This window comes from Plectropomus leopardus, chromosome 20, assembly GCF_026936395.1.
Source record: "Plectropomus leopardus strain MGB_pleo_1.0 chromosome 20, ASM2693639v1, whole genome shotgun sequence".
In the NCBI taxonomy this organism is placed as follows: Eukaryota; Metazoa; Chordata; class Actinopteri; order Perciformes; family Serranidae; genus Plectropomus; species Plectropomus leopardus.
In genome coordinates this window covers 18,702,201-18,725,525 of record NC_142195.1, presented here as the reverse complement: position 1 = coordinate 18,725,525, position 23,325 = coordinate 18,702,201, and the positions used below count along the sequence as shown (strand labels likewise).

General features: G+C 38.0%; 5 protein-coding genes across 9 annotated transcripts in view; 3 read left to right on the top strand and 2 right to left on the bottom strand.

Moving 5' to 3' along the window:
- hook3 (hook microtubule-tethering protein 3) overlaps positions 1-725 on the bottom strand; it is a 29,980-nt gene extending 29,255 nt beyond the window's left edge. For all 3 annotated transcript variants that reach the window (XM_088070826.1, XM_042508723.2, XM_042508722.2), the window contains exon 1: positions 552-725. In XM_088070826.1, coding sequence (XP_087926952.1) covers positions 552-608 — 57 coding nt within the window. In that variant the 5' untranslated portion in view covers positions 609-725. The remainder of the gene's footprint in view (positions 1-551) is intronic.
- A 2,953-nt stretch (positions 726-3,678) lies between these two features.
- rnf170 (ring finger protein 170) lies at positions 3,679-9,657 on the bottom strand. 2 transcript variants are annotated; one of them, XM_042509294.2, is made up of 7 exons: positions 9,355-9,657; positions 7,875-8,038; positions 7,293-7,368; positions 6,574-6,688; positions 6,283-6,356; positions 5,192-5,323; positions 3,679-4,824 (listed from the first exon to the last, which is right to left on the bottom strand). In XM_042509294.2, the coding sequence occupies exons 2-7, from the start codon at positions 8,012-8,014 to the stop codon at positions 4,555-4,557; spliced, it is 807 nt and encodes a 268-aa protein (XP_042365228.1). In that variant the 5' UTR covers positions 8,015-8,038; positions 9,355-9,657; the 3' UTR covers positions 3,679-4,554. The 2 variants fall into 2 exon arrangements, with proteins under 2 accessions (XP_042365228.1, XP_042365227.1); XM_042509293.2 differs by having other exon boundaries at positions 9,438-9,657.
- A 1,202-nt stretch (positions 9,658-10,859) lies between these two features.
- On the top strand, positions 10,860-13,379 carry LOC121959925 (uncharacterized). Of its 2 annotated transcripts, XM_088071100.1 has the most exons (3): positions 10,860-11,160; positions 11,314-11,718; positions 12,898-13,379. In XM_088071100.1, exons 1-3 carry the CDS (start codon positions 10,989-10,991, stop codon positions 12,939-12,941), a joined length of 621 nt encoding a protein of 206 aa, XP_087927226.1. In that variant the 5' UTR covers positions 10,860-10,988; the 3' UTR covers positions 12,942-13,379. The 2 variants fall into 2 exon arrangements, with proteins under 2 accessions (XP_087927226.1, XP_042365413.1); XM_042509479.2 differs by having other exon boundaries at positions 11,314-13,379.
- Positions 13,380-13,978: 599 nt separating this feature from the next.
- On the top strand, positions 13,979-17,738 carry gpn3 (GPN-loop GTPase 3). The gene is made up of 8 exons (XM_042509426.2): positions 13,979-14,145; positions 14,297-14,405; positions 15,192-15,359; positions 15,998-16,122; positions 16,223-16,338; positions 16,898-16,994; positions 17,078-17,206; positions 17,314-17,738. Exons 1-8 carry the CDS (start codon positions 14,098-14,100, stop codon positions 17,377-17,379), a joined length of 858 nt encoding a protein of 285 aa, XP_042365360.1. The 5' UTR covers positions 13,979-14,097; the 3' UTR covers positions 17,380-17,738.
- A 1,176-nt stretch (positions 17,739-18,914) lies between these two features.
- On the top strand, positions 18,915-23,237 carry arpc3 (actin related protein 2/3 complex, subunit 3). Its single transcript, XM_042509087.2, has 7 exons — positions 18,915-19,053; positions 19,422-19,521; positions 20,641-20,717; positions 21,066-21,134; positions 21,402-21,528; positions 22,079-22,173; positions 22,963-23,237. The coding sequence occupies exons 1-7, from the start codon at positions 19,048-19,050 to the stop codon at positions 23,023-23,025; spliced, it is 537 nt and encodes a 178-aa protein (XP_042365021.1). The 5' UTR covers positions 18,915-19,047; the 3' UTR covers positions 23,026-23,237.
- Positions 23,238-23,325: the final 88 nt, after the last annotated feature.

The following is a 23,325-nucleotide window of genomic DNA, read 5'->3' as shown; positions in this document are numbered from 1 at the left end:
TGGACTAGACATTTACATGTTGACGGTATAAATCCAAGCACAGTAAGCTACCCTGAACTTGATTTTTTTAGATCGCGAGAAATGGGGAAGGGAAAGCGGACATAACGATATACCGGCCAACAATGACAAGAATTCAGCCTCGAAGCAGACAACGAGCTGTAACATTTTATGCTCAATTCAGAGAAAAAAAACCTTCACCAAAAAGCGCTGAACCACAACAAGGCCAATGTCTGACCCCGTCCAATAACGTTACAACACACGAAAGAGCATTAGGAAAGTTGAGCTAGCTAGATTGCATAGAGCTAGAACCAAAATTGTAATCTTGGCTGTGTAGGTGGTTTTCTGGCGACACATCAGCAGCTAAAGCAGCAAACAGCTGGCCTGCATACGTAACCAACGTGAGCCCGTGTCATTTTCCTCTAGCCTGCTAACGATCGCCCGCTAGCTCACCGAGCTAGCATTAGCTTTGTATGCTAACTAGCATAGCCGGGCGCCGGAGTACTGTCTGTCAGTGGAAAGAACCCCCCCAAACTTCACATTTGGTCACCTACCCATGTCAAGAGGCTTTCACACAGCTCCATTCGATCCAGGGACCCCGATGTAGTCATCGTTTCCTAATGTAAACCGACCTTGTGTGGTAAACCGAGCCTGAAGTTGCCAGTCGGCTTCATGTACTCCCGAGATCTCTGGGTGTCTCTCAATCCGTTGGCCAATTGTCGGGTTCGCTGCTTTGCTTGTCCGGCGTCTACCGGAGGAGGGCCGTGTGGGCGGAGTCTGCAGTATCATAAAGGAAAACTCCCAATATTTTAAGAGAGAAAAAACAAACTCCATCGTAAGACGTTTTGCAGAGAGACATAAATGACACAAAAAAGTGTGAACTGTGAAGTACAGTTAACACCTGAGTAAGGCAAATATGAAGCTGCATATACAGACATTTTCAAGGGCAAAATTATATAGCTTGCAGGGCTGGATAATAATAATAATAATAATAATAATAATAATAATAAATAAACTTTACTTGTATAGCACTTTTCATACAAGAAATGTAGCCCAACATGCTTTACAACAAAGAAATTACATGCACCAAGTGCTTCACATGAAGAGACAAAAAGACATAGAGACATAATAAAACTGCATGTAAAAAAAGGTAACACCAGAATAGATAGAATGCATCTTCACACGGATAAAAACCCACATAATAACACTAGTAAATGTAAGAATGCATGAAATGCACAACATAAGATGGAAACTTAAACCCAACGAGATAATATTAATAATAATAAAGTTAAAAATAGAGTGAATAAAATTCATAATATTAAGGAAAATACATTGTGAAGAGGTGTAGCAGTGCATGAGTGCGAAGCAAAATGTAAGACAGATAAGTCAGAGCTAGTTGAAGGCTAAAGTGAAGTCTTTAGTTTTCTTTTTTTTAAAAATTGCGAGGTGGATTCTCTGATAGGCAGTGTGTTCCAGAGCTTCGGGGCAAACTGTCAACCGCTACATCCCCAATTATCTTTTGGCTGTTTTTTGGGAACCTCCATAAACCAGTGCAGAGTTGACACGTCATCATGTTTTGACAGATTTTACCACAACATCACATAAATTTAAAGCTCAATAAATGATGAATGTCATCCCTGACTGACATTTTGTTACAGAATTCATCAAAGAAGACCATGTTTTGTTTCATAGCCTGAGTCCCTTTGGAACATTTTCTGTGGAAAAAAACCCTCGATCTTGAGAAAGACGAAGAGAGGACTGTGGCTGACTGCGTATAAAGCGAGGTCTTATTCTGATATCTTATTACATGTTTAAGAAATGTTTTTCGATGTGTACGTTCAGTATATAAATCAGTGGTGTTGTGTTTTCACTTCATATTGCACCAAAGCACTGACTCTTGAAGCATTCTCAGTATTCTCCCACAAGGGTTAAACTCTAACCGAACCTGTTCTCACCTGCAAAACAGCAGACGCATTTACGGCACATGCTGCTGTCACTGCCTTTAGTTTGTCCATCAAAAAACAAAAGGGTGGAGGTTGCTCAAACACCCAGAGGAGACGCTAATCAGTAAGGACAAAGACAAGGTATGACACAGCTCCGCATGTGCCACACCTTAAAATAGGACATTCCAAAAATGATCTGATGATCTGTTTGTGATTTGAAGCTGTCAAACTAACTCAATGAAAGTTAATAGTTGAATGTCTTTTTGCAACTGGAGCCTCAACTCCCATCTTCTTCTACTATTCATAAACATGAAGGCCGGTCGGTCCCTGCATAGCAAATAGAGCTCCATGAAAGCAAATGGTCGGGATACAGTTTCAGTTACTACTCTGAAGCAGCAATTTTCAGCCTGAGGGTCAGGACCCCTAATGGACTCAGTGATTTAAGGGTGCTAAGAAAAGCTTAACAGGAGCATACTTTTTTTATAGTAGGATATTATCTACTCTTGACTATCTCTATGTTCCTATCTTCCCTGTAACATGACAATATTTTTTGGCCTCTGCTCAAATAAACAAATAATACAATATAACAAGGATTCAAGGGGTCACAAGTCAAAACAGTTGAGAATGAGGCCCGTATCTTTACTGTGTGGACCAGCATAATCCTTAACAGAGCTCTGCAATTAATTACTTTACCAGGCCGATCCCAATCATCATCCCAATCATTGATTTGACACTCATAGTCCCCAAGAAAATAGTACTTCTACAAAGAAATATATCACTTAATAATATATTATACAAAATATATTCACAAAAATGATTTAGGTGACACATCGTACAACTTTTGAAGTGCGGTTGTATGAGGTACTTGCTTGCCTCTTAGTTTGGAGAAGCAGACAGGAGTACAGACACGAAAGTTAAGCAATGTACTGCTGTGGGGGGTTCAGCAATAAAATCATTTGAGCCACCATAAAAAAAAAAAAAGCTCACCAAAAAAAAAAAAAATCAAGATCAGATTAAGTGTGCACTAAATTTGGAATATTTTCACCATTTATTAATTTTTTTTTTTGCCATTTGACAGCAATTTTGGATGCGGATGCCCCCAGTTTGGAGAAGCAGACAGGAGTATGGACACAAAAGCAAAGCGATGTCTATGCTCTCATCAAAGCCACCGGACTCCACTGACAAAAACAGTAATTTTACCTTGCTGAACACAGGAGCTGCTGCTCTACGGCTGCCTTGATCAGTTAGTTTGTTTGTATTAGTGTGACTTTGGTAATTAAAAGGGTTCGTTTGAATTCACTAAAGTCACACAAAAACACAAACAAACGACCTGACAGAGGCAGTGGTAGACCAGCAGCTCCTGTGTCTAATGAGCCAAAATGACTGTTTTTCTGAATGGAGTCTGGTGGCTTTGATGAGAGCATAGACATAGACATTGCTTTGGTGTCGGTACTCCAGCCTGTTTCTCCAAACCAGAGGCATGCCGACTGCTATCTACTGTATGTTACACACTGTCCAAAGATGAGTACCTCACACAACCCCACCAAGATCCAAACTATTACTTTAATTTAATTTTTTAAATATTGCCTTTTTTTAAAAAAATTAACTAACAGGTTAAGTAGGATGCTTCAAAAATGTATTGAAGAATCTAAAAAGCTTTGTGGTGTTCAGAGTAGTTCACTCACTGACTCAGAGTCTGATAAGGACTGTACAGAAGACAAATATCCAAACTCACCAGTGGCAAGGTAAGTAAACATTTATAAGTTGAGCAAATTTACATTCAACATTATCTATAATTACTCTTTGATGCCTTTGGTTTGTCTTTCTTTTAGGATCAATTATCTGACAATTGAGAAGTTTTCATGCAACGCTCAGGTTGTCCTGTGCATCGTCAGCTCACATGAACCCATGCAGAAAGGTTTAGATTCCAGCAATAAATGTAACGAGTTGGAAGGAAAGTGATTAAGGGATTTTCCCACAAGCATGAAAAGCAGTTTGAGTCATTATGAAGATGCATAGTTACTAAAATACGTGCATCATCAGTTTAATTGGCCAAATAAGCTGTAATAGCAACAGGAAGGTAGTTCCAGTAACACAAAATTGTCGTTGACAATCTGGATCTTTAAATGCACATAATCAAGACAATGTCATTAATACAATACATTCAAGATCACATTATGTTACACAATTGTCTCCAGTATGATGATATGCACATTAACTAATTAACTGTTTTTGGCAATGCATTCTTAGAATTGGCCGGTAGGGATGCTGGTCATTCAATTAGGGGTGCTCCTTAAGTACCTGAATGGACCAAAACAATTTCCTGGCTTATTTCAGAGTCTGGCAGAGCCAGACGCAGCCATCTTTGTGCTGTACTGTTGTTCGCCTCTATGTCATTCAATCTATGAACCTTTAATCGTAAATTCTATATACAGAGCCAACATTCAGAGTTCACTCTTTTGCAAACCCCTCTCTAGTGATAAAGTAACACCTTAGGCTTCAAAGTAAACCTCGCAGAGAGAACCAGCAGTATTGATCAATATTGTTCAGATGCTGCGATCACTCCTTCCGATGTTGGTATGAGCAAATCGAGGAGTCTTTTATGAGTAAACTCCTAACCATTCAGTCTCTGCGTAACCACCTCTCTGTACATAATAGAGATGTACACAAAGAGAAGCAGGATCACAAAGAAATCATCCATGAATCCCAGGAGGCCAAAAAGCGCCTCTGGGAGGATGTCGAGCGGTGAAGCCAGGTAGGTGATTGCTCCCACTAGGCAGAGAAGAATTCGAATTCTGAACATCCAGAAGAGGCCGCCAACGGAGAACATCTCCCTGAAGGCATGACGGAGCAGAGTGGGCACATCTCGCAGCCTGTCCATAAACTAAAAAGACAGAGGAGAGGAAATGTTATGAGGTGTCCTAATCATACTGCACTGCACATTTCAGTATCTCATTGGCGTACTTGTATCTTTTATCATCAGAGCCACAGATGACACAGTCTCAAGGGAAATTAACAAGATATTCTTTATGTTTTAATACTCAAAAGCATAACACCTGATACTGCCTTTAACATGTTTTAATAACACGACAAAAACATTTCTAGCAACATATTTAACTCATTTCCATTTCAAGAATTGCTGCTAATTGCAAATATGCACACTTTATTTAAATATGGATATTGTACAAAGCAAGCCAAGCTAACCTGTAACTACTGCAGTCTAAATATGTATCTGTGGGCAGTATACTCACAGATCTTGGCTGGCCTGAGAACCTGCGGTTGTAATCGTTAATGTCTGCTAATATCAGCTGAGGCTCTGCCTCGCCGTCCTGGACCCTCTGAGGATCGGCGTGCTCATGAAATAGTGGGAAAAGCAATGTAACCTGAGAAAGAGGAAAAAAGAAACTTGACAATACTGATGACAAATAGAGACAGTGCGGTGCACAGCTACATGAATAAAACATTTGGATGTGTATCCATGATTTTGGCAATAACTTATAGAAAACAATTAGACTGAAAATAAAAGTTATTCCAGACGTAGAGATAAAACCCCCTTCCACAGAGATCATGCTGTAGAGCCAAAACAAAGTCCCTTCTTTATGTCTCCTTTGCATTTTTACACAGAGTCAAACAATGGCAGCATCATGCCTCTTCTGTGTGTGATTTCTGACATCATGCCGCCATCGCAGAAGCAAAAGAGGCGTGACAGGCCTGATGTTTAATACAACAGCATAAGCCTCTAGTGTGACATATTACATACTCATCAGCAGTGTCTTATAAACAATGGCAAAGACTTAACATGGCAATGAATCTTTTATCATCCCTGTTATATGGCAGCTGGTCATGTTCTCCGATTGGCGGCTAAGGAGCGCCCGGACTTCATTGTTTTCCAATTTGAGGACATTTACAGGAGCTGCTCTTCTTCTTGAGTTAGCCGCTAACTGCTATCAGCTTCTTTTTAAATATACCAAATTGGGACGCACGCATAACATGCAGTCAGAACGTCACACCATTCCTGGCCATAATGCCGTCCTGTTGGCTGTCCCTTTGACATTAACACTGTTTTGGCACTGTTACTACCTCACTTGCCGGCTCAAAGGTGACGCACCTCTGTCCCCCAATTCTGCGATCATACCTTTAATATGAGGCAGCACAACAGTGCAATATTCCTGCCTTGAACAATGTAAAAGGGCCTAAATATGACTTTATAGATAACAATATCACATCTCTATGGGTCAGTTTGGAAGTAAAAACTGCTTATAGCTACCTGCAAGTCTGGTATCTAAACAATGATTACATATGAGCTCAGGTGAAATTCTACAATATTTATTTCAAGTCTCACCATTTGTCTGCAGATAGGACAGTTAATGGCACCCAGCCACGTGCCATACCTCCAGTAAGCTATAATGCAGGAGCCTATGCAGGAAAAAGACAGCACTTTACAACACGAACCCAGCACAAGCACAAATAAAAGAACTAACAACTATTTTAAAACAGGTACTCCTCAGTTATGCTATTTATAGTCGCAGAATACAGCTAAGAAAACAAACTCTTACCAATTTCTCCCAGTTTCATAATTTAACAGTGTGGTTTTGCTTAATGCACATGACTACAATCTGCACAACAGTCTTACCACAGAACAGGTGTCCACAATTGGTCTCCACAGGCAGAACAGCCTGCTGTAAGCACACAGGACAAGACATGTCTGTGTAATACTGCTGCCTGGCCTCCGCCTGAGGATTTTCATCCTGACAGAAAGAAATGAAAAACACGTATGAAAATTTAATCCAGTAATCATGGAATAGACAAATTTGGAAATGATCTCCTCATTGAAAAAAAAATATACAAATGAATGAAAGATAAAACCAGTCACCAATCCTGCAAAATCTGACCTTATTTCTTACATGAAAAACCTATTAACAGAGTCACATTTTTCCTTGAAACATGTAGAGTAATTTCATTGTTGATAAAAAAAAAAAGCCCACTTGCAACTTCCTGTAATTGTTTGGCAACACACTGGACACTTTTCAGCTTACTTGCTAGGCTACTCTGAAGCCTAAATACCTAAAAGGCGATCTGAAAGTATACACATTTTTATACAATAACACAGAGCGTTATTTTAAAGCTTGCTTCCTTGTTAAAGGATACCGATGAGATACAAGCATAATACCTTTGCAGGCATTTAAAAACAATAAGGTTCCACAGTTTGACATCCCACTTTAATGAATTTTGAATTCATTATAACATATGAATTCTAACAATTCAAACAGATCTGATATATGTTTTGTTATTTCTATGCAATCTTTGTCAACTCCATTAAGATGAAAGGCTGGAGTTGTATTGCATGCGTACCTGTTCTGTTTGGAGTTGTTGTCGGACAGCTCGAACGTGCTCCTGATTCTCTGGATGAATGTTCTGCTGTTCTTGTCTGCAAGAGAGTCGAAAGGTAGACATCATAGTATGCCTAAGTGGAAACTAATGAGTGTAAGAGCTCATGAAGCTATGCAAACTGACTGAGTTTTCGTGTCATTTACTTGTCAAGCTAATGCAAAACACCAAGCAAAGTTTGGGTAACAGTATTATTTCATCAGGTACAAGCTATGCTCAAAAGCAGAACTCTGTTTCATTGGACTGCTGAATCAGAAATACCATTTCTATTAGTTCCAGAGAGTCATGAACAGAAGAAATGGCAATGCACCAGCTGCTTTAATTGTATTTACAGAACAATTTATAACAGTGTACAGCAGTTAAATTAGCGCTAGTGTTGGAGAGACAAGTTCTCCAATGTGAAAGCTGGCATTTATTGTGTTTAGTGGAACATATATTACTAGGAAACCAGAATTGTATTTATCACATTTTGCTGGAAAAAAAATCTGAATAATTCGACACTAGTGAGACGACATCAAATAAATATTATTCTGACTTTGAATTTACCTGCAGAGAAGAGTGAGGAGGCCTGCAAGGAAGGTGACACTGAGCACCACAACAAATAAGACCTGGTTGCTGACACCTTCGATGAGGGTGTCCTCATCTTGGATCAGGTAGTCCACGTCCCCACAGTGACCGTCCTCCATCACCCACACTCATAGCCTACAACACTAGAGAACAAAAAGGTAAAAAAGAGTTTAGTATTTCACTGAACAGAATTTTGTTTTTTGGTCACTATCAATCTACAGGGTTATCACACATTTTCAAGGACAAAATTTCAAAATGTATCCATGAGAAGAACTCATAATGAAATTTCAATATTGGAAAAGCATGTGCGGCACTGTGTCTGTGGCACTCGCCAGACCGGCTGCAGTAGTCTTCTATTGCATGCAATAATTTTTTTTTTTGTTTAATATTTTTTAATTTTTTTTCTGTGACTTTTCAAGACCTGGAAAATGATTCTGTTCAATTCTGTGACTTTTTAAGGTTTTCCATGACCATGGGAACCCTGAATCAAAAAAAAAATATATGTAAGGAAAGAGAAAAAAATTCACCAGCTACTATAAATAAGGTCTCTATTGTCTGTAAAGTCCTATATTCGTGCATGCCTTTTTAGGTACCAGAACCCAAAGTGATAACATAAATGTAATGTGTTTAAAAAGTTACTTTAATTATCACACACTTGCTACCACAGGTAAATACAATATCAAACGTTAGATTTTCACATTTTAATTTTTCACTGAACTAAGTTAATTTACAGACACAAACAGAAGCGTTCTGTGACCAATTTACCAAAAAAAAAAAAAAAAATCATACCACCTCATAAAGAGATCATTCTGTTTCTGTGGTTTTCAAGTCACTACACGATGACGGAATATAAAGTTATAAACTAAAAACTTAGAGACTTTTATAACTGCATAAAAGAAAACAACCTAGTTTGACAGAAGTTCTAACTTCACCATCACCATCCTCCATGAGAGCCATATGATCTCCTGTCATTTCGAACTTATTACTGTTTCAACAGATTTAAAATATGAAAACAAGTGTCATTTTTAGCATCACGCTACAAACTTGGAGTCACAAAGTTATCCACTTTCTTTACATTAGTTAACCAACCTTAGCTACGGCATTAGTGGGTCTTGAAGCCTTCTTATCGTCAGCACAATCAATAAAACTAGCTAGCATTGCTGGGCGATAGTAAGATTTCCATTTGTCTACCCACATCATAACAATACCAAGACCACAACATACCTAGAAAGCCGTTGTTTACGTTTCTGACATGATCAGCTAATATTGTCGGTCATAAACGTACAATTAAGTTACTATAACACACTGCTAGCTAAGTTTAGCGTTAGCGTAGAGTAGCCTTGGCTCGCTAAAAATGCGTTGTTGATTCATTTATGAATACTGCTAACGTTGCTGGCCAACGTCGTGTCGTTTTAGGAAGCATACCCGTCGTTGGACAGTAGCTAGAGGTATTACACACCGATTTAAGACAAGAAGCTGGTCTTCTAAATCCGAGCTCAGCCTGGCCATTATCGGTGGGAGCTAAACCATAAACATAGCTACCGTTTAGGTGGTTATCTGGTTATCCAAGAACGTCTTGGGTCTGACCACTGCGCTTCTGCCAGGAAGCCCCTTCTGTCGGGAATTTATTCATTTTAACTCTCAATTTAACCAAGAAATCCCTTTCTGGCGGACATGACTGAAAGCACGCCTCTCCCAACAGTCATGAACTGCACTCAGGGCAGCATTAACCTCATAAACGGTAGTCAACTTCGCGTCCACGTAGGGTATATACTAGACATTACGGTAAAAGCGTGACTTCAAAATAAAAGCGGTTCAAGTGCAATAAAAGCATGAACAGGCAACTTCAAATTCATTTAAATCAGTCAGTAACCTGTATGCCTGAAACTAAATTGTATTCCCGAGCAGTTCGTTGTCGAAGATGTTAAGAAAGTAAGGAAACTATATATTTAATTAAACTTTAATTTGGCTTTTTATTTAACTTTAATTATCTATTGACTATTCATTTATATATTTTGGTTTTATTGTAAGAAGCACTTTGTTTTACAGTTCAATTGTATAAAAAGAACAAAAAATAAAGTCTGACTGACTAATTGATATTTCATTTCCACTTCCTTCCGAGTTAAAAGAGGTGAACTTCAACAATCTGAATGAGATCTGTACAACCAACACATTTTCAAGATTGAGATTTAATTTTGATGCAAATAATTGTGCATTTGGGTTATGTGTTTTTCTATTGTGATTCATTGCAGTCCTTCTGGAGTGATATGCAGGGCTGGCTACAGTCCAGGGAGATTTTTTTTGTCACCCTTGACAGAAAAGACAGTCAGATTTGGTGTTTCTTTTGAAGATAAGAATGTGGACTTTGTTCTCCATACTGTCTTATTGGGGGAGTTCCTTTATAAGTGCAGATACTCTTAGACTAAAACCAGTCTGAACCACTGGAAGAATAAAAACTCTTAAGTAAGTCACTGAAAATTGTTGAAGGCAATACTATTTGTGTAAAAGGTGTGTCTATAAAGTTCATTACGTTTCATTGTACTCGTTAAAGTAAACAAACAAACAAACAAATAAATAAATAAATAAATATGAAGAAAAAAATAAAACAAATTATAATTTAAAACGAAAAACAAAAAACTACTGCCTGAAAACTATATTTTAAAAATCAATTGTGTAAATAATTAACCAAACTTAATAATAAAGATAACATTTCAAAAGACCAATCTGACTTAAAAATGACCAGGACAGAAAGTAAGGGGACAAATTTCAACCCAACAAACAATACACTTACTTTAACAACGAAAGAAAGCCCCTGCACAGTTACGGTGGCCTATTTATAACACACAAATGACACTGAGGCAACTAGTTACAGCCCTGTCGCCAGTGTTAGGTACATGTGTCACAATCGCTCACAAAACAACTGTAAGCGGAACAAAAGACAGATACGTTCAAGTGACGGAACATAACAGTGTAACACTAGCGGAAGTAAACAACACAGGCGTAATTCACGTTACCTGCGTTGTTTCTGAGTCAATCAAGGCGGTTAGCAGCTCAGTAAAATCTCGAGGCGCCTTAAATTTTAATTAAGTAACAATGTCTTCAGTTGAGTATTTGAGAGACTTTGTCAACGAGCGACTAACTGCTGCTGCGGAAGAAATATTCGGAGTTTTTGAAAAAACTATCGTCGAGTATGAGAAAGAGATCGATCGTCAGCGCCGATTGTTGGATATCGTTTGGAAACCTGAAATAACGTTACACAGGATAGGTGTGTGATACTGGTTCATTGTAATCCCACAAAACAGAAGGATACGTTTACATGGCAGTTGTTTTAACATGACGTTTCTGGTATTAGCATGTCTGCATTTCCGTCCCTACCATCATAGTAGTATCCTATTCCCTCTGTTTTCTGTCCCTCCAGAGCTCCCACAACAGCATGTCTGTAAGGAGGAGGAGGTTCTCGCTGACCAGCAGCTCTGTCTTCAGGCGTGGAGCTCCAGTCCGGACCAGGAGGACCCAGAACCTCCACAGATTAAAGAGGAACAAGAGGAACTCTGCACCAGTCAGGAGGGCGAGCAGTTTGTGCTAAAGCAGGAAAGTGAAACCTTTGTAGTGACTGCTACTCATGAGGAAAGTGACCACCAGCTCCTCTCTCACAACTCTCACGAAGCTGAGAGTCAAGATCAAAAAGGAGGCAAGCATGGAGACTCAACATCGACCAGAGAAGCAGAGTCAGAGCAACAGGATCAGTGTGATGAAAGCAACAGTCAAACTGACAATACAAACAACCCTAACTTCTCAGAGATTCACTACAATACTCACACAGGTAAAACAACCTTTGAATGTGACACTTGTGGGAAAGCTTTCAACTTTATGTCCTATTTGAAAAAACACATGAGAATCCATACAGGTGAGAAGCCGTATTCCTGTAATTTCTGTGAGAAAAGATTCAATCAGATGTCGACATTAAACATTCATAAAAGAATCCATACGGGTGAGAAGCCATATTCATGCAAAACCTGTGGGAAAAGCTTCCGTCGATCATCAGAATTGAAAACTCATATAAGAATCCATACAGGTGAGAAGCCATATTCCTGCAAAGTCTGTGGGAACAGATTTAACCAGGCGTCTGCACTAAAAAATCATGAAAGAATCCATACAGGTGAGAAGCCATATTCTTGCAAAACATGTGGAAAAGATTTCACGCGTAGTAATCACTTGTTGGTCCACATGAGAATCCACACAGGTGAGAGGCCATATTCTTGCAACACGTGTTGGAAAAGTTTCTCTCAGAGATCAGACATGATAATTCATAAAAGAATCCACACAGGTGAGAAGCCATATTCTTGCAAAACATGTGGTAAAGATTTTGGACGTAATAGTAGCTTGGTTCTCCACATTAGAAGAGCCCATGCCTGTGAGTAGCCGTGCCCTTATCAGATTTGCAAGAAAAGATACTTTGATGCATCTAAATTGGCAAAGCATTTAAGTTTGCATATTGGCAAGTAGACGATTTTTGAGGTGCATGGTCAAAACACGCAAGCACCGAGATAGGTTAGGAGTCACAGAATTGCAGCACGTAGAAGACAAACTTAACAAAAACAAAGAACTTACACCTCTTGCAAGTCTTTTCTATTTATTTCTCTATTTATTGACTGCAGCATTTCACTTGATATTTGTTTTGTAGTTTGTAATTAAATTATCACAATATAACATTTGTTGTTTCAGGTTTTGGAGGTGACCACAAAAAAATGTAGATAATTTACTACACAGTGATGTCGACAGATCAGCCTCAGCAGTAGTTATGAAAAATAAGTGAATAGTGGTGGTCTGTGCCCAAAAGGACATGTGTAACACAGTGCTGTTGTATGTTGACCTCATGTATGTGTTCTAACAAAAAGCTTTGTATAGTGATGATTTAAAAATAATAAACCCTACAGTGGTTTTTCATCACTTATGTTTTCATCCTGCCAGTTAATTGTTGTTGTTTTTTTTTTGTCTGCAGCTTTGTCTATTCTCTGTCTTCGAGTCACACTGAATTGTAATTAAGCAACAATGTCTTCAGTATTTGAGAAAGTTTGTCAACAACTGACTGACTTCTGCTGCTGAGAATTCAAAACACACAAGAAACTCTCAGAAGTGAGAAGTTACAGAATTGCAACACTTTGAAACACATTTGAAAATGACACTTCTTGTTAACTAGAGTTGGTTTGTCTAAAACATTTATTTATTTATTTGCATTGTGCAATGGCATTAGCATGATGTATTTTTTTTTGTTGTTTTATATTTTAGTGGTGACCACAAATAAAACTGTAGATGAGATGATGTACCACACGGTGCTGTCAACAGATCAGCCTGTGGAATAGTAATGAAGTGCCTAAAGGATTGTGTACAACAAAATGCTGTTGTGGATGTTTTCCTCTCATAACAAAAACAAATTGTATGGTGATAATTTAAATCAATAAACCCTCTAGTTGTTTTGGGTCACTTATGTTTTCATCCTGTCAGGTATACCTTTATCTGCAGCATTCCTCTTAACTGTGTATTGTTATGCATTGTGGGCAATAATCTTGGTAAGTTTATTAAAAAACAAATTTTAATTTGCAAATGGGTGTCAAAATTAAGACATTCAATTACAAGTATTTTACACATAGTTATGAGTACAGTGATTGAGTAAATATTTCCTTTTTAGGTTTTGATATGGTAATCAAATATGGATGTAATAGTGGATCCCCTGCACCCCATGACAGAGGTCCTAGCTCAGCCTAATGTACTAAAATCCTAGAAATTGCCTTAAATCCTAGAAAAGTCTTAAAATCCAATAAACATCCTAAAATCCTAGAGACCCGTATGGGGCTGCTGTAACTGGCCCCTGGCCATCTGTCATTTTGCAAAAGTGGTATCCCTGCCCTATGGCATCACAAATTTGAGCACTCTAGTTTGTTTTTTTTTGTATAAAATTTTCATGTTTACTTATATTTTGGACTCTCTTAGACAACGGGAATAACATTTGAATTATACTTTTGAATTGTATTACGCGCGCTGATCAGTGGGTGGCAGTAAAGAGCCGTACAACGCGCGTGAATGTTCTGAAAACAAAAAGAAGAAGAAGTACAGCGGCGCTAGTACATAAACTGTAGTTAGCCATTGCTAGCGGAAAAACAAGGGACTCAATTTTACCACAACACGTTTTCATTGAGGCAAAATGCCTCGTTATGCGCAGCTCGTGATGGGCCCGGCAGGTAGCGGTAAGGTAAGTTATCAGTCATCCAGTAGCACGTGCTAAAATGACTTGTTATGCTATTTGGGTAAAGCGTTATGCTAAGGCATGAGGTTGTCTTATCCACACAAGTTAAACCTGCCTTTTATTTGTTTATTATTGGAGTTTTCATTTTCCTTTTCAGAGCACCTACTGCTCCACCATGATCCAGCATCTAGAAAGCCTGAACCGCTCAGCTCAGGTGGTCAACCTGGACCCAGCAGCTGAGCACTTTGACTACGCTGTCATGGCAGGTGAGCGCAGCATGCTTGTAGTTTACAAAATGATTACACTTACTTAGGGACTGTCTTTTATTTACCAGAGTAGCTGTATATGTCATGACCCTCCCCAGAGCTACACATATTTTACCTTGAGCCTTCCGGAGGGTCTTGGGCAAAATACACGACCCTCCCTTTTACCATGAATAACTATAATGTACAGTTTTTGGCTGTATAAATGGTGTGATTTTGGAGATTTTTTAAAGACATGCTGCTAAACCTAACTTTTGGGTGAAATGCCTCCCTTCCCTGTTTTGCATCACCACCTCCTCTCTCATAAATAACAAACAGTCTCTTACAACGAGTAAATATTAGCTGTATATCAGCAAGAACAGAGGGATTACAAAATAAAGAGAAGTTATGCTTACACATGGGTAAATGGGGTTAAGATAGTGTGTTTGATCTTATTTAAAAACACTGAATTGTGGTTCACTAATAATAAAAACTGTTGGCAGATGGACTTATAGATTGATAAAATTGATTCATGAGGTGTGCCATAACCACACACATGGACACAGTAATCTTAACTATGCAAAAAAAAAAAAGACCAATATCATAAACTGGTTAGTGTGCTGATTTAATTACATTTACTGTAACGTGTTAATCAGGAAAGTGATTTTATCTGCAGTGCGCAACGCAAGTGAGAAAAATATTAGAATTACTTTCTAATATTTATTTGTTTTTAGATTTTGTATATTAAATGTAAATATATACTATGTTTTTGGTCTTTTTTGTTCTATGCCTCATTGTTTGTTTGGGCAGATATTCGCGAACTCATACAGGTGGATGATGTGATGGAGGACGCTTCTCTCAGATTTGGCCCCAACGGAGGCCTGGTCTTCTGCATGGAGTACTTCGCTAACAACTTTGACTGGCTCGAGGAGAGTCTGGGTCACGTAGAGGATGACTACATACTATTTGACTGTCCAGGTAAACATCTTGGCAGAGGCATATTGAAGCCAGTGCAAGAGAGATCTACATACTTATTTTATCTTGGGAATGGCCCTGAAAGTGTTTTAATGGGTGGTTAGTTCTGCTGAAGGAATAACTGAAATAACAGATGACCATATCGATTACTTGCCAGGTGTCACGTTGAATTTGTAAAGAAACCCGTACTAACCAATAACACAAACTAATTAACTGATCGAGGCGGTAGAGGATCAGCAGCTCCCATGTTCAGCGAGGTAAAATTACTGATTTTGTCAACGGAGTCTGGCTTTGAAGAGAGCATGTACTACATTTTTCACTTGATTGATTCAATACAAATGGTCATTATGGGGGAGAAGTGTTCATTTAGCACACTTGTAATAACAATAAAATAATAAAAGGCCTTACAGTTTGAGTAACAACCATTACCACTGAGGAAGAATGTGAATTAATTTAAAAGAAAAACAAGTGAACAGGAAATACTAAGACAAGATTTGTCATTGTTTTCATTACAGCATTGTGAGTATGAATTACTGCATAAGCTGTATTTACACCAGCACTGTAAATACAACATTGTCAATGTTTGAAGCTTTGTTTTTATGACTCGGGCACAGTTTTGATCAATGGTTCTCTTTTTGCAGGTCAGATTGAACTTTACACACACCTCCCTGTAATGAGGCAGCTGGTGGAGCAGCTCCAGCAGTGGGAGTTTCGGGTGTGTGGGATCTTTCTGGTGGACTCCCAGTTCATGGTGGAGTCTTTTAAGGTGACAGGCGATCTGTTTATTTAGTATCCTCATGTCTGCACTTATTGTAGTTATGAAAGCAAACATGAAGTCTCACATCTTTCCATTTCTCTAACTGCAGTTTATCTCAGGAGTCATGGCTGCCCTCAGTGCCATGGTGTCGTTAGAGATCCCTCAAGTAAACATCATGACAAAAATGGACCTACTTAGTCCCAAAGCCAAGAAGGAGATTGAGAAGTAAGTTGTATATGAGTTAGGGGTAGACTGAACACAAAACTTTGTTTAAATGCCTTTAGCAAATCTTTTATCAAAACTGAAACTTTCAACATCATATACTGCAAGTTCCCAGCACCTTTTTTTTTTATGAAGACAAGCAAATACATTTAAATAAAAAATGAATAAATAAAAATAGCTCTCTGAGGTTTTACAAAGTAAAAGGTCCTCCTATACTGACACTTTGTACTTTTAAATGAATTAATTTTATCTGCGATCATTAAGATAAAATGCCGATACAGATAATTGGCAAAATGCCAAATATTGGCCACAATAATTGGCCAGGCTGAGAATCTTAATGTTTTTACTAAGACCCAAATAAAGGAAGGGTTGTTTCTTTTAAATTTCAATGTCATAGTGTTTAAAGGCCTAATATTAAAGAGAATTTTTGATAGTCTGGACCTCAGTTAAGATGTTTTTTAAATCCAAGTAAAAGAGAAAAGTCTGCTTGTTTGCAAATTAAACATTTAAAAAAAAATAATCTGGAAGCAGTATTCATTTAGTCTGTTTTCTTTTTCACAAGGTATCTGGACCCAGACATGTACTCGATGATGGAAGATAACTCGGATTCAATCAAAAGCACAAAGTTCAAAAAGCTGACTACAGCCATCTGTGGTCTCGTAAGTGAATCCCCTAATTAATACTGTGTTTAATTTTAATCCAGTATAGAAGATTGTTATTGAGTCTCTCTGTCTGTTTCCAGATTGATGACTATAGTATGGTGAGATTCCTACCGTTTGACCGCACAGATGAGGAAGGTATTAACATAGTTCTGCAAAACATTGACTTCTCTATACAGTATGGAGAGGACCTGGAGTTCAAGGAGCCAAAGGTGAAGACACTAACAAAAATGAAACCGCAAGATATTATTTAACAACATAGTGTAACATATTGGAATAGTAATAATTATAACTTTTCCCACCCTTTCCTTTTCTACAGGAGGTTGATGAAGAGCCTGCTAACCTGAATTATGACGAGGCTTTTCAAGACGAAGGTGACAGCTGAGGAGTAGTGTGACTTAAGGAATTTCACAAAAAGAGACTTGTCAGAGTCAATAAGAAACATTTCCGGCTGATGACGAACCAGGATATATACTACATGAAGAGCAGATTAAGAATAGCATGTGACTGCAAGGACAGTAAGAAAAGGGACATGTGTTGGGAACATGCAGATTGAAGATCATGAATATCTTGTGTCATGTATGTTCATAGGTTTTTGTTGTATGCAATTGCGATGACTCAAGAAATTTACGATATAAACCCAGTCATGTTTCATTATTATTTTAAGACGATGTTTACTTTTAAAGAGTTGTTATGAAATACATTTATTAATGCTATATTTTTAAATAAAAAATTACACAAACAGCTTGACTGCTACATTTTTTAACCCTTTAACATTCTGCTAGCTCAGCATTTAACTGTTTGGTAGAGCACATTTTGATTCACTACATCTAAATTAAAAATGTGTTGAGCAAGATAAAGCTCATTCCAGTAGTAGTTAGTTTAAATATGTTATACTATAAAAAAAAATCCACTAGATGTTGCTGTTTCTTTAAGTAGCATGCCTTTTCTGGACATGAGGGCTTTGTGTGGTGGGATTTTCAGAGGTAGAGATATTTATCTGACATGATAGCTTCTGGGGTCTTACTGAACAGATTAGTGAACCATTATACAAAAATAAATAAAAATGTAATTAGAGTCAAATATTTAATTTAAAAAAAAAAAACATGCTCCCCCAAATGCTTGATTTGGCCTTTTATGACAATGGTAATGAAGCTTAGATAATGTAAAAAAAATGCACTATTTGCAAGGAAAAAAACCTGATCATCCATTGTTGTTCAGTGATACATTTAATCTTATTCAAAATAAATATGCAGATTTTTTTTTTTTTTTTTTACTGTTTAAAGCCACGCTCAAACAAATGATTAAATTGTCCTTTTATGGTAAAGGTAGTAATGCTAAGATACATTTTTTATGAAATAAAAAAGTTGAATATTCACTGTTATTATATGTTATTAAGTTATGTTATTTTAATGGTAATATCTAGAATAAATCTGTGGAAGTAATACTAGCACTTGCAGTAATATTAACTGGTATATGTAAACTAACATTTTACTAGCATTACAACAGAAATATAACAAAACATATAACTTGACTTCCTTTGTGAAAAACATATTGATATACATGATGATATATTGCATTTTTTCTTAAAAATACTTTTACTTCTTGCTAAATTTCAGATTCACAAATGAAAATTTACTAATAACCCCCCCAACAATAACAAAAAAAGCTATCAAACTTATTACTGTGTGCACTGTCTTCAAATCATACATATCTTTATGTATGATTTCTTCGTTTTGGTTGTCTTTTTCTGTTTGGTATTGTTTCTCAGTTTATTTTTTTTTCCAGTACTGTCTTTGTATGTGAATGACGTTTTTTCACGATGTGATTCTTGTCACACTGTGTGTCAAAAGTTCCAAATAGAAATCATTAAATATGAATAAATAAATAATAAATAAATAAAAGCGGTGTGCTCGCGCCTCCCCGTGGACGGTACGCTACATGACACGCGGCCACTTCCTGTAAAGCTATAGGGTGGGACAAGCGGAAGCTGGGATTGCGGTGCTGGTATTTTTCTCTTGCCGAGCAGTTGCTCTGATATTTATCACTCAACATGCCGGTGAGTAAATCCTATAACATTATTTACCAGCTGAAGCTTTTATAATGCGGTTTAGAGCTAAAAACCTGCATAGAAACTGAGCTGGGCGACACAACGGCCTCCGAGTTAGCGTTAGCATAGTTGGTTAGCTATGTTAGCATTTGCTCACAATTTAGTGACGTTTTCAATGTCAGAAATCAAGATTTCGCCATTGTAACTTTTCTGCAAATTCTTATTAGTTTAGTATCTGTTAAAATAATTTACGTGGTATAATGATTGCATCTGCTACGACAAAGGTGACGGTAGCAGAGATGTCACTAATCTGACAGCTAACTTACCTGGTAAATGTATGTGACAGCAACTTTATTTCTCTCTCTCCCTTTTTTAAGGCGTATCACTCAAACCTGATGAGCCCTGACACTAGGCTGGTGGGGAATATGGCTTTGCTTCCCCTCAAAACCCAGTTCAAGGGACCAGCCAGAGGAGACGGTAAGGCTGTATGGACGTTTGAATCATTAAAAAAGTGGAGTCAGCCTTCCTTTATCACTAAAAACAAACGTTATGTTAGGCTTTCGGTGTGTTTTCTCTGTGCTTGAGTTAGTTTTGTGACCGTGTGGTGATGACACGTAGCTCAGTTCCTGATACATGCATTAGCTTTACTTCCATATATGGCCTGAAGAGTGCATCCTTAACTTCAACTTCTTCTTAAATGTCTTTTGACGCCCCTGAAAAAGGCTATCTGTCCTGTTTGTTATTGTGACCCTTTCAGATTTTGTAATATTTTTAAGTTTTTAAGTATTGTAAAGAGCTACTCATAATTCACAAAATAGAAGATTTGATCCAGTAGTCACAGTGGGGTCATTTGATAAATTTTCACCATAACGACGAGTGCCAAAATATGCTTTCAGGTTATTAAAAAAAGGTTGTTATAACTTTATTATTTTGCCATAGTTTCTGAGCAGCTTGTGTTTACACAAATGTATCATGAATCAAAAGTAGGGCTTTACCACATAACAAAACATATGCAGTGACCAAAACAGGAAATTGGTCTCTGTATTTGACAACAGGTAGGGACTGTTCTTTATTTATCAGAGGAGGGAATTGACTTTAATGTGACTTAGTTTTTGTTTTGCATTGTTTTATTTTAACCGTCCCCAAAGCCTCAAATATGTTTCTCTGCATGCATGACCCTCCCTCCACCTTAAATAAATAATTCCATGTTTTTACAGTTTCTGGCTATGATAAATGGTGTAATTTTAATTTTAATTGTTAAAATAAATAGTAAATAAGTAAAGTAAATAGTGTTAGTAGAAAAAAAGTAACAGTCATTACAGCTTCTTAAATGTGAATATTTCTGGTATTTACTCCTTTATTACAGTAAACTGAAAATACTTGGGTTGTGGACAAAACAAGATATCTGAGTATGTCATCTTGGTATTTAGGAAACACAGATCGACAGTATTTTCTGACATTTTATAGCCCTAACAACTAATCTATTAATCAAGAAAATAATCAAAAGATTAATCAACAATGAAAATAAGACTTAGTTGCAGCCCCTGCATTGAATTTAGAGTGTTTTATTTATAAAAACCCTGTTATCCTTTCCAGGTATTGAGTCAGACATCATCGATGAGGCTATCTACTACTTCAAGGCCAATGTTTTCTTTAAGAACTATGAAATCAAGGTAAGAAATTAACTGTCATTTGTATTAACACCCTGCACTTGTCCCTCCACCCTGTAGAATTTATTGATAAAGATATGTGGCTGAGGGACAAATATGTACCTCACCAGTGTCCTTGTATGTTTTCTCTTCCCCATCTCTCTCACCCTGTCTAAAAGCAGCTGCGTTCTTCCACATGCCCCAGCTTGCTTCCTCCCGTTCCCCTCAGCGATGCATATTTGCTCAGGATTTAGCTATTAACTGCCCAGACCTGGCTGGAACATGTATACTTTAGACAAATGCTTTTTTTTCAGTCTAATTTCAGGTATTTCAGCTTCTAACATCTATTTTTGTGTGTTGCGTTTCTTTCAGAACGAGGCGGACAGGACGCTGATCTATGTCACACTGTACATTTCTGAATGCCTGAAGAGGCTACAGAAGGTAAACTTTGAGTGTTTACTTTTGTGGATGGTCTGCACTTCACACTGCCTTAATGCAAATCATAATATGAGTAGCAAAAAGTAACTTGAGCTGAAGTCAGGGTTCTCAATCAAAGGCTAAGGACCCACAGCAGCTCACCAGATGGTTTTTAGGGAGTAGTTAAATGGGTTAAAGAATGTGAAGCTAGCTAATGCCAAGTTGAATGGGTGTTACTAAAACAGGTGACCTAAGCCTTTGCACTGGTGTGTGTGTGGTTATTCTTTACAGTGCAGCTCCAGGGGCCAGGGAGAGAAGGAGATGTACACTCTGGGCATCACTAACTTCCCCATTCCTGGAGACCCTGGCTTCCCTCTCAATGCTATGTATATTAAACCTTCCAACAAGCAAGAGGAAGGTAAGAACCAGCACCGTCAACTCTGTCTCTCATTTACTTTGTCTTGAAATTAGAGCCAGTTTCCTTGTACCCTTCTCATATTCCATTTAATTCCCAGCCTAAAGTAATATCAATCTCAAAATAGCTATGCTGACCAGAGCCCCACTAGCTTAAAGGATCTGAGGTTAAAAGTGCTGTGTCACACTCCTGTGGTGTCCCTAAACCTTGTTTTTAAACAGTAGGCCTGGATGTTAAAACATCCCAAGAAGTATGTAGTTTGTCGAGTTGTTAATTTTAATGAATTAACACAACATCTGAGTTTGTTTTGCAATTGGAACTGTTTCCCCCTGTTGCACCTGAATGCTAAAATTGGCTTATTTTTTCAGTAAAAATAAAAAAACATTAAAGGTGAGAAGTCATCAGTCTAATTAGTGCGTAAGGTTAATCTGTTAGATCCAGTCTGGATGTAACAGTCATAAAATAAATATTATGCTATGGTGTGACTTTTCTCCATAGTAATGGTTAGATGGTGTAATGGGGATGATAAAACCTGCTCTGCAACCTTTTCCAGAAACTATGAGGGCATACCTGCAGCAGATCCGCCAGGAGACCGGCTTGAGGCTATGTGATCGCGTGTTTGACCCCCAAACAGACAAACCCAGCAAGGTGAGTGCAACATCTTCAATATTACACTACAGCTTTACATGCACAGTTACCTGAGAGGGCATTATGGAAAACTGAACTATAGTTGTTTCTGAAAGGTTAACATCAGTACATGGGCACTGTCAGTCTAGACTGTTTTGGTGTGAGCTGCAGGGTATCAGGATATCAGCTGTCGAGATGTCTGCATTCAGATCTTGTGGTGAGCAGTTTTATGTGGGAACTATTTTCTTTCTACCAAACTACACATGGCAACCACATCACTGTGCAGAGGGAAGTGGGCATCTACTGCTAGCTCACCTGAGCTAGCTAACATTACAGCTTAGCCGAGCAGGACGCCATTAATGTTTACTACTCGTGCTCTCAAAATCTTCTCGTTCATGAGTAGATGCACATGGTTTGCGGGTGTAATTCGGTGGAAAGAACATGAAATTGCTCACAACAAAGTCTGTGTATTATCTTGAGTAACCGGGTCATGATTTCTGGAAACAGACATTGCTGTTGAGTTTTTAAAATGTTTTTTTTTTTTTGCGCTCTGAGCACCACAAGCCGAGTGCTGTCTAGTCCCGTTATACTGGAGAGAAGGAAGACATCTCTACAACCAATATCTTCAACACTTGGCAGCTCTTACCAAAACAATAAAGACTGATAAATAGAGGAAAAATATCCTGTTGTTTTGTGACCAGTGAATTGGGGTTAGCCCAGTTATTTTTTTAACTCGTGTGTCAGGTAGTTTGATTGCCGAAACTTCATACACTTGTCCTGATGTAAGTTGTTTTTTTGTTTTTTTTTCAGTGGTGGGTTTGCTTCGTCAAAAGGCAGTTCATGAACAAAAGTCTGTCAGCTCCTGGACAGTAAACGACTCAGGACTCAGTTTCTATTCTATACCTGCAAGATGGATGGGCGGATGACTTTTTCTTTTGGGTGGGGGTGGGGGGGGGGCTTGCTTCAGTGTTGCTAAGATGATTTTATACTCTTTGAGTTCAAGGATATGTCTTCACTTGTCTGGATGTTGACCAAATTGAGCTGGTGCTTAATTCAATAAAGCAATTATGGAGATTGGAAAATAACTTTGTACTCTTTTGTTCTTATTGCACATCACACTAAAAACACAGCACATATTCAGTGAGTTGAGATTACTTGCAGACAAATCTGTTA